This window comes from Enhydra lutris, unplaced genomic scaffold, assembly GCF_002288905.1.
Source record: "Enhydra lutris kenyoni isolate GAN:26980312 unplaced genomic scaffold, ASM228890v2 scaffoldscaffold28, whole genome shotgun sequence".
Lineage (NCBI taxonomy): Eukaryota > Metazoa > Chordata > Mammalia > Carnivora > Mustelidae > Enhydra > Enhydra lutris.
Genome location: NW_019154112.1, coordinates 27257124 through 27268463, shown reverse-complemented (window position 1 = coordinate 27268463; position 11340 = coordinate 27257124). Strand labels below are relative to the sequence as shown.

The 11340-nt window shown below is 36.1% G+C and overlaps 1 protein-coding gene across 1 annotated transcript in view; it reads right to left on the bottom strand.

The window, feature by feature from the left end:
• Positions 1 to 224, bottom strand: part of LOC111152495 (centromere protein Q) — a 32474-nt gene extending 32250 nt beyond the window's left edge. Inside the window, 1 exon segment of the mRNA XM_022510966.1 lies at positions 98 to 224. Coding sequence (XP_022366674.1) covers positions 98 to 224 — 127 coding nt within the window.
• Positions 225 to 11340: the final 11116 nt, after the last annotated feature.

The following is an 11340-nucleotide window of genomic DNA, read 5'->3' as shown; positions in this document are numbered from 1 at the left end:
AAAATTAAATCATGAAAGGAATTATTAAAGATAATATGGTGCAATTGATTTAATAATTTTAAATATAAGGATATATCTTAAGCTTAGAGTTTATTACCTTTTCCTTCAAAAAGTCTTTCAAATATAGGCACTTGAGATCGTTCCCCAAATTGATCACTGTAATTGACCAGGACATCTTTCACTGTCTCATATCCAGAGAGTACCACCACCTTCTTTGGACCCATTTGGATGCTGTAAATGGAGCCATATTTCTGGGAGAGCTTGGGTATATAAAAAAAAAGAGAAGCAACTAAAACATGGTACTGTAATAAAAAATGAACTAGATCTTGATCTTTGATAATTTAATTCTGACCAATTAATCACATTTATATTCTTGTGAAATGACAATACTTGACTAGTTCACTAAAGATACTCCTTGGTTGCTATACCTGTTTAAGCCATAATTATTATGATCATCCACTGATTGTCCTTATGCTCCACTTAGTTTGAGATTTCAAGTAGCAGGGCTCTGACATCATGGATTGACTCCTAGTTTCTCTCTATTATATTTTTGTCTGGTCTCAGAAAATGCCCACCCTGGGCTCTAGGAAGACAAAGCACTTCCTGACCAACACACTGACTACATGACCACCATATTCACGCCCTATTCTTCATGCGATGCTATAACCATAGTAGGTCCAAATTAGTTCTGCACCACTGTGTGACATTTTGTACTGCAAAGAAAACATTCAATTTTCTTTGATAATTAAAAATAACAAGAGTGATCATTTATTGCTTCCTAACTATGTTGCCAGTTACTCTTTTAATGCACATTATAAACTAAAAAAGTAGATGTTATCATCATTTCCATCATATAGGCAAGGTATGGTGGCTTCAAGAAATAGTAAATAACAATGCTCAAAAAGCATACACATGGAGCCTTGTCATCTGCAGAGCTTGTGGTTTTACCCAACTAAGGTTTAGGTAAAAATGAGAAATGGACTTCTAACATTTCTTTCTTTAGGAAACTTGACTTTGGGAAATAGCCTTATAATTGCAACACTCGTACATTGTTGGTGGGAACGTAAATTGGTGCAGTCACTATGGAAAACAGTATGGAAGTTACTTAAACAATTAAAAATAGAAATACCATATGATTCAGTAATTTCACTCTGGGTATTCACCCAAAGGAAATGAAACATTAGTTTGAAGGTATATGCACCCCTCTGTTTATTGCAGCATTATACAACAGCCAAGATATAGAAGCAACCCAAGCATCCATTAATGGGCAAATGAATAAGGAAGATATGATAAACACACACACACACACACACACACACACACACACACGTGCGCAGAGGACAATTACTCAGCCATCAAAAAGAATGAATTCTTGCTATTTGCAATTACATGGATGGACCTAGAAGGTATTACGTTAGATGAAATAAATTAGACTGAGAAAGACAAATACCATACGATTTCACTTATAAGTGGTGTTTAGAAAAACAAAACAAATGAGCAAAAAGGGAAAAAAAGAGAGACAAACCAAGAAACAGATTCTTAATTATGGAGAACAAACTGATGGTAAACAGAGGGAAAGTAGCTGAGGGATGGGTGAGACAGAAAAATGGGATTAAGAGGTATAAACTTCCAGCTACAAACAGTCAAAGAGATGAAAAGTATAGCATAGGGAATATAGTCTATGATATTTTAATAATGTTATTTGGTGACAGGTGATGACTACAAAAACCTTGAATTTAAAGAATAACATTCAGATTGTAAAAGCATTCAATAATTTAGGAAGATAATAGAATTTAACTTAATGTTACAGGTAAGTAAAAATTAAAATAGGAATTTGAGTCTGTGAGGACAGTTTCTCAGGTGTGAACCACAACATATAAATTGGATAAAATGGCAGGTTTCAGAAAAGGAATAAAAATACAAAGGTATATTTTGAGAAGAAAATGTAGACATAGGCTAAGAAGAAGTGATGAAAAGACATTTCATAGGTGAAATTAACACAGAACAGCAGGACAGAAGTAAAAATGATAAAAAATGAAGATCTAAATAGTAAAGAGATTAGGCTGATTAATATGTAAGCAAAAGAACAGGAATGTTAGGAAATAAATAGGGTTGGGCATATGGAATTAGATGAAAGACTTTGTTGAGATCTTGTACTCCTGAGGAATTGACCTGTCATGTGACCTTTGAGTATAGGAGAAAGCTGTAAAGTAGCATTAAAAGATCAGAAAATGGAAGTCCTGGCTTTTTAGTTACTAGTAAAAGTTAATTGCTCTGAGTCACATATATGTAAAATGGAGATAAAAATATCATCCCTATTTTCCTTTGAGGGTGGTTGTAAGGAATAAGTGAAATCCTAGCAACCCTTGTAAAATAAGATTACAATACGAATATTAGATGATGGTGATGATGATGATTGTGTTGTCCACAGAGGCAAAGTAATGGTTTTCTCTTCAGTGTATCTCCTGCTATGGTATTCAAGCTTAGAATTTATAGAATATAGCAGAACTCAATATCAATTATCTGCTCTTTGCACTTAAAAATAGGAATTTATGGCCAAATGCAAATTTTAAATATTATATTTAATATTCTTCCTTCCCTCCCTACCTCCTCCCTCCCTTTCTTCCTCCCTCCCCTTCTTCCTCCCTCCTTTTCTTCCTCCCTTCCCTCTTTTCTTTTCTCTTCTCTTCCTTCTTTCTTCCTTCTTTCCCCCACCTCCCTCCTTCCTTCCTTCCTTTCTCCCTCTTTCTTTCTTTCCTTGTTTCTTTCCCATCTTTCTTCCTTTCCTTTCTCTTTCTTCTTTTCATTTTTTTTCTTTCTTTTCTTACTCCCTTTCCTTTCCTTTCCTCTCTTTTCCTTTTCCTTCCCCTCCCATCCCCTCCTTTCCCTTCTTTTTCTTTCCTTTCTTCCTTCCATCCCTCTATCTTATTCCATAATCAAGAACTGTAAAATCTTTGAAGTGGAAATTAGAGAAATTTGTCCAATATTTGGTCTAGCCCTGTAACTGTACAGACAAAGAAATAGAGATTAAATTCTTATATAAATTCACACAGCTAATTAATGACAGATAATTTTGAGTCTCAGTTGCTGGGAAAATACTGTTGATTGTGCCTTCCACAGACACTCTTTTTAATAACATTTAAAATTTTCTAGAGTAGACTATGATCATAATCAGTTCCTTTATAGAGAAATATGTAGGACATAGAATATGGATATAGAATATGGAATATGTAGATCAAAATGGCTGAAATCAAGGATACAGATCATAAATATTTCAGGTAAAATACCGCTTTAAATAATAGAAATATATTTACTTATATTTTTATACCCAAATTTAAAAGAAACTAAACATTAAATAAAACAGCTCAATTAACTTCGAATCCTATTTAATTACTTCATTATACATATACGAACCAGTCATAAGAGTGCACATGCTAATAAACTCGTGAGGGTAAGAATGAGGGTAGAAAATTATAAATAAATATGAAGCGAACAATCATTTTTTACCTCCAGCATAGTTTGATATGGCCTCTTCAGATTGAGAATATTCAGATTTCCAATAATTGGCAAAGGTCTGGGTCCTGGAGGAAAATGTTGCTTAGAAGCTTTAGTCATGAAGATTTTAATATTGAAAAGAAAAATGAGAAGCAGGCTCAGAATTGGAACTATGACAGAAGAGTCAAACCCACTCATTATCTTTAAGTAGAAGTAATTGTCAAGGTAATAGAAATGTTTGCAATTGCAACAAGGCAGAATCAGTGGCTTCAAGTGCAAATCAAAAACATGAAGGCATTGCTCATCATATTTGCCCTATCTTCTAGTCAACCATCTATTTTATAATTAAAATGAATTCAGCCCTACACAGTATGCTTGCCTTATTTCAGCTCCTTCCCCCTTCTCTCTTTTCACTTCTCAGTGCAACTTGTTTTATCCAATAGAGCCTGGAGGAGGGATTTTCTCTTTATGTAAAACAAGGATTTATCTTGATATTTCAGAGAAATACAAGATGTTCAACCTTCAGTGTGAAATTTACACTTTCACAATAAAAAGAATTGTATTGTTTGCTAGGATACCCTGTGATCTGTGTGTGGTTGGACAAGTATCAGTGTCACACCAAGAATGTCAAGGCTCTTATACAATAAGTTCTCACCCTTCCACTCTCCTAAGAGTTTCACAAGAGTCTCAGTGCCAGGGAAAGGGCGTCGGTTTTTAAGGTGAAGGCTGTGTGCAGATCCTGGCAGGTGACACATCCTCTTTGAGCCTTAGTTTCATTTTAAACTGAGAGAAATAAATTATTCAATTGTTGCAATGAGTTAAAAATGAGCAGATATATAGCTCCTAACATAGACTTAAAATTCCTGGCATTCCTCATTTTTTCCTTTTTTCTCTCCTGGTAAGCTTTCTCATTTGTTTATGTCTGTATTCTTTTCTGTAATTTTTTTTTTTTAAATCTTGCTGTCATCAAATTTTCCAACTTTTTGTACTACTGACTCTCTCTCTTTTTTTTTTTTTTTTAAGATTTTATTTATTTATTTGTTAGAGAGCAGAAGCAGTGGGAGCAGCGGGCAGAGAAGCAGATTTCACATTGAGCAAGGGACCCCCCCCCATGTAGGACTTGATATCAGGACTCTGGGATAGTGACCTGAGTTGAAGGTAGACACTTAATTGAGGTGGCCCTGTGCTACTGACTTCAACTATGCATCTGGACTATAGCCCATTCTAGTTGATTTGCTCAAGAAAGAAATATTTATCTCTCCTTTTTGTGTTAGAATGACTGAATAACGCACTCATTTAATAGATTAAATGGAAAAATTTTTTTATATTGCCTTCTTGATAACAATATTTCCTCAAGTTTTCTAGAAGTTGCCATTATGTTCTATATTTACTTTTTAGTTTATCATTTGTTGTCTTCAAGGAATTTAAAATTCTTGAAAACAAAGACTCTATTTTCACCCTGTACCCCCAGTTGTGGGATCTCCAATGTTTAGAAGGAACAGTGCCTGGCACTAAACAAGCTTAAATTAGTGAATAAATGAAGGTGCAAATAAGTGATTGCACTTATCTTCTGAATATTTCATTTCTGGAGAGTCATTCCTAGTAACTTAGAATTTGGGGAACCCAATGGCTGTATGTAACAAAATTCTGTGATTCCGTGATTTTGTAGATAAGTAAACTGGGACCAAGAGAGTTCAGGTTTGTATTCAATTCCGATTCAGTAGAGCTTCAATTAGGACTTAAGTCTGGTGCTTCACAACGCTCATTATGCCACATGGCTTGATGCCATGATACTAAATGTTCTGTACACAGCTGAATGACTTCTTTGTCTGGCATGGCTGTGGGGTGCAGAAACACAATCCTAATTAGCCCTGTCTGGCAGGCAGCAATGAAAACCTTCTTGAACCAAGTCTTGAACTTGGGAATAATCTAAAAGGGGCAGCCATAGGCACAAAAGAATGAGCAGTATTTCTTTGTGTGGAAAGTAACTGTTAGTTTCAGAGCCATCTTCCCAATGGCTTCCACATTTAACTGTGTTACTTTCAAATAGGGTCCTTTTCTAAAACAAAGAGCGGAGGGAGAGACAAGGAGTCCAATCAGACCCAACAGGGTGTGTCAGGAATTAAAATCACTTGTAGTGGGTGATTTCAAATTGCTGTATAATAACAGGGAATACAGTATATAATCATAGATCCTAGTGATGTTATTATTATCCCAATATTTCAAATGAGGAAATTGAGGCTTTAAGAAGTGACCAGGGGTACCTGGGTGGCTCAGTTGGTTGAGTGTCCAACTCTTGGTTTCAGCTCAGGTCCTGCTATCAGGGTTGTGAGATCCAGCCCTGCCTCAGGCTCCATGTTCAGAGGAGAATCTGCTTGAAATTCTCTCTCTCCCTCTCCCTCTGCTCCTCCTCCTGTTTGTGCTCTCTCTCTCTCTCAAATAAATACGTACATCTTAAAAAAAAAAAAAGTGATGCAATCCGTCCATGGTCCTATAGTTGATAAGTGAGAGAATTCAAGTTTTCCTGATTCCAAAGCTCTTATTTCAGGAGAAAGTGTACAGGTTATTAACACGCTTTTATATTGATGGGGAATGAAGAGTCTTCCCTCAGGGAAGATAATTTTGATAACCCACAATATGATTGTTTATTATTATTATTACTGAGAGTTCACTATGTACTCCAATATAATCTATGGTATTTAACTTCTGGGCCTAAGGAGGGTCTGAAGCATGTTATACTGCTCTTGATGTGTAATGTATGGCATAATGAAAAAAAAGTGACCTTTGACACCCACCAGATATAAATTTGAATTCAGATTCTTCTTTTTATTTTGTTGCTTGTGGCAAGCTACTTAAATTCCGTGATTCAATAGGAACGGTTATTCATCTAGAGGACTTATCGAAGTTAAAATAAATATATGAAAACAGTATGATTTATTGACCATTTATCTGCCTTTATTAATGATTGGGCATATTTTCTATATTTACAGGGCACTGGATTACAGGGCACCCAAATTTCTACTTAAAAGTTGAGGGCAATCTAACCCCCAAAATTTGTTCCATTCTGGTGGTTTGTTAATGAAAATTATGTAAATAGTTGATTCTTTATAAAATGTACTATTGTTATTAATCTGCACACTTACCTCTCTCACTGCACCCAAGATAATAGCCATGATCCTCTTACTATTTCACTTAAGAAGGCGCTTCTGTGAACCATCTATAGGACAGAATGTCAAACTTTTCCAAGATTATTTCTTGGGAATCAAATAAAATGAGAGTATGGACTATCCAGTAATCTGTAAGTATAGAAATATATAATAGTTTATTCATGAAGATGGCCACCTGGTCAATGAATTAGGACCCTTGAATATATTTCTTTAGTTCTGATAAAATCCCTAGAGGAACAAAGTATAGTCTCATATCCTCTCCTGCCCGAGGGGAGGCATCTCAAGGTGTACAGTCAACAGCCTAAAGATTGTTGTCGGAAACAAATACTGGTAAAGCCTGAAAACTGGTAAATTTTCACCAAACTATCTGTAATTACAGTCAGGAATTATCATCTAATTTCTCAGCTTAAAATGTGAACCCAAGATGCAAAAACTTCCAGAAAAAGGCCATCAGAGTAGAACTCAAGGTTTTTAATCAAATCAATCAATCTAAATCAAAATGATTTTGCACTAATGATTTGCAAAATGATTTAAGTGATTTTGGAATGGACAAGGCATAAAGATACCAAAAACATTGTTTCAGTGCCTCAGAGTTGGGCTAGGCAGAAGGGCCCTTCCTCAGGAAGAGAGTCTCCCTGAGAGTCCCAGAGTGTGAAGGGGTGAAATGGGTCAGGGAGGGGCAACATTTAGCTGACAACTGCATAATGACTTTAAAGAAATGCCTCCTAAGGCAATGAAAGAGAAAAAGAAAGAAAAAAATAAGGAAGAAAATGAGAAAGAACTAAAGGAAAGAAAGAAATAATATTTTAAGGGCGATGAGAGCAGGGCATGATGGGATAGTAGCTCAGAATATTCTACCTGAAGTGAATGCATTCTCAGGAGGGGTTGTGTGCTGGCTCAAGCTGGAGGCAGACCAATGTTCAGGGGCCTACAGGTAGGAGAGAAGCTTAATGAAGTTTGGCTAACAAACATTTTGTTCTGATTGATCAGTGGGATGAATAGTTCAGGTTATAATTTAATGAGGCAAAAAGGGGAATTTGGAAGGTCTGTGTCTGGTTTTGTCATAAGTAAACGGGGATTTTTGTGAGCCTTTTCTAGTCTAATGGGGAAGGTTTTTGTTTGTTTGTTTGTTTGTTGTTTTTCAGTAAGCTCTTATGCTTTCTGGAGCATAATGGGTGAGGATCCTTTAACATTGGCTATTTCCAGAGCACAGGGATTGAATAAAATTCCACATTGTCAGTTCCTTGTTATCTAATGTTTGGCATGTTATTGAAAAACTTAAAAACCAGAAAAAAGAATTAGTCAGTGAAGATCCACACGTATGCATCTATTTCCCAAACTTCTGTTGTAAGGCCAAGATCTTTTTGACAGGGCAGGGAGCAGTGTCTGCAGATTGAAATTTCCTATTTCCTGGCATAAACTACACAAAAAGTTCATTGTCTAAGATATTCAACTTCAGGTTCATTCAATAAGATAAAGAATCTTGATAAGCAATCTAAATAAGAGTCTTTCTAGATTTTTGTGTTGTCTACTTTCTAGTCCTATTGTCTTATTTATACTTAATGCAAAGTCTCTTTTTGTTGTCATTGTTTTAGCAACTTGTCTTTATAGTCTTTCTGATATGTCCAACCCAAAAATGAAGACTTTCACTCATTGCGCTTATAAAAACATCAATGAGCATTGAATTTTAGAAAGGTTCCATAGACAAGTTACTAAAATTGCATCATTCAAAGAAGTGTTAGGTAAACTGAAAAGCTACAATTGTTTGAGGTCTGGACTTTGCTCTCAGCTTCTGGGAAGTAATCTCTAAGCCCTTGGAATTTCCTGCCTGATAGAAGTGTATTTGTTTACTTGGGGGTGTTGGGTCACCTAGATAGTCTATGCTAATAATGACTTAGAGTGTGGTCTTGGGCCATGTGGTAACAGCTCAATCTCTGGAAGGGTAGAGACTAAGATAAACCATGTGGGTGGTCAGTCATGTCTACCTGACCAAGCTCAAATAAAAACTCTGGAAACCAAGGCTTGGTGATCTTCCTGCTTGGCATTACTTCATTTTGCCACCCAATATTGCTAACAGTCCAGTTCACTTGACTCCTCTGGGAGAAGTCAGCTAGAAGCTTATGTTTGGAATTTCCTGGACTTTTCATATGGGATTCTTTTCTAGCCTTTGAATCTTTCTGCTTTGAATCTCTATTCTTTTGCTATAGTAAACAGCAACCATGAGGATAAGTGCTTTTTCTGGAATTCTAATTCTTTTTAACAAATTATTGAACCTGAGGGTATTCTTGAGGACTCCCAGACTTTGTATTTTTTAATAAATTCAATGTAGAAATTACCACTCGCATTTAGTACACTTAAACATGAATGAGTCTCTAACTGGTTGTTATAGAAAGGCTTCATGTTGGCAAGTTGCTAAAATGGGATCATTCAAACAATTATGAAGTAAGCTGGCAACATATACTTGTTTGGAAAATATAATTACAGTAATAGACTAGACAGCTTGTTTAATTCCATGAGTTGAGTAAAATAGATGTCAGTAAAAGAGAACTTCTACTATATATTAAGAAAATGATGAGAAAGCTATTGTACCTGATTTCACTCACTTCAGAGACATGAATTTTTAGCCAATCATTATGTGTGATATAATGATATCTGAAAGGGATCTTTTACTGGGGAAATTTTGAAGATATCAAAAGGATTTGATGAGAATGATGGAATCTACAAACCATAATGTGAAATATTTACAATTTACCTAACATACTTAGGGCCAATAAACTCAAAAAGGTGTATTGTGAGATATGATGTAAATTCTCATTTCTAGCTCAATAAAGAATTGGTGCTAATTATTAGAAAGTGCTTCTAGAGAATAGTATTGAACTGAACTAGATTCTTCTTCGATGAGATCCTAGAGATACTTCTGTAGCTCCTAATTGTCTCATCTTACCCAATTCATGTTTTGCTTTAAGGTACCTGACCTTATGATTTTTTATTTTCCCTCATGAATTTATTCAAAGAAAAAGTGGAGAGGTGTTCATCAATTGGCTTATATATATTTTTGCCTGCCTCTGTAATGAACTGAGTGCTGGCTACCTGTTTTGTTGGTGAAGATTGGGAGTGAAAACATCATAGTGCAGCTCAGTGCTTATGTGGTCTGGACTCTGTTCCCCTGCACTCCTTCCCTAACAGCATTTTCTCTGTAAGAGGAGTGTGTTTCATGTCATCAATGTGGCTAGTAAAATCCATTTTGGACTAAAAAGTCACTTTAAGTTTGAAATCAAGGATAAAATAAAATGTCCTTAATGTATCACAGGCTAAATATCTACCACACATTGAAACAGCAACTTATAAAGTGATATTTTTCAATCACTTCATGCTCTATTTTGCTTCATTTTAGAAATTTTGGAGAATGACTGGCAATTTAACCTAGCTCAATATAGAAGTAATCCCTGGCTCCTTCTATAAGATTAAAAGGCTTTTCAGAAATGGAATTGAGTTGGGGTGCTTGGGTGGCTCAGTCTCTTAAGCGTTTGCCTTTGGCTCAGGTCATGATCCCAGGGTCCTGGGATCAAACACCAGATTGGGTTCCCTGCTCAGCAGGGCACCTGCTTCTCTCTCTCTTCTATTCTTCCGCCTCTGCTTGTGCACTCTTACTATCTCTCAAATGAGTAAATAAAATCTTTTTTAAAAATGGGATAAAGCTAATCCCATTATGCAAGTTCAGAAGACCTGCATTATTGTAGGGTGATAGATCACTGTTTTTTATTCCTCTGACAAAAAAAAAAAAAAAAAAAAGACTCTTGTTCTTCCTCTTCCCCTTTCCATTTCTTCTTCTAATGAAAAATTCAGTTCTACCACTAAAGGTAGGACTGAAAACAAGGTAGTCCTTCCCACGTGGTGGTGAGGGTGACTCTGTGGCTTAGACCAGCACATGTTGTTGGAGCCAGAACAATGTAAGTGGATTGCTCATGGTGGAGAATCAGAGCCAGGAAGAGTGAAGACAGTGACCACATGGAAAAAGGTTGTCCTAAGGGAAGGAGGGGCAAGCTAGCATCTATGGTGATAAAGTGTGGTGGTGAGGAGATCACCTGTCTCAAAGATGAGGCAGTGGTAGTGACGAAAGATGGGTTATGTACTGGGACTTGATGAATGAAGTGCCCATATCAAGGATAAAAGAGATAGGTTTATCACTGGGGCTCCCAAAATAGAAGATAAGAAAATTAGAATGAATCCTGGAGTGTTGGACTGGAATTAGAGACATTTGTGTGAATTTACAGTTTTGAATAGAGTCAGTGCTGCTGGAATATGACATCGCGTTCCTAAAAACTATTATGTCATACAAAATCAGACAATGAAAAGGACAGGGCTTATGAAAGAAATGAGGTTGGAGCAAATACTTCATCAGTGACACATTAAAAACAAAGTTTGGAACACAGTAAAAATGATAGCACAGTTAACATGTTTAATGGGTAAGAAATACATAAATCCTATGGTACTTTACACTGAAAAGGACCAGAAATTTGCTTGTAGACGTAGGCGTCAAAAAGACCGCAGTTTCGGAGTCATTGTGAAGCGGTGGAAAGGAGAGTTACTTGAAATCAGAAAGTAAGTTGTAACACCAGATGAGATGGTTATGGAGAATGGCTCATAAAGTGAGTTGAAGTAGATGGTAGATGTTGGA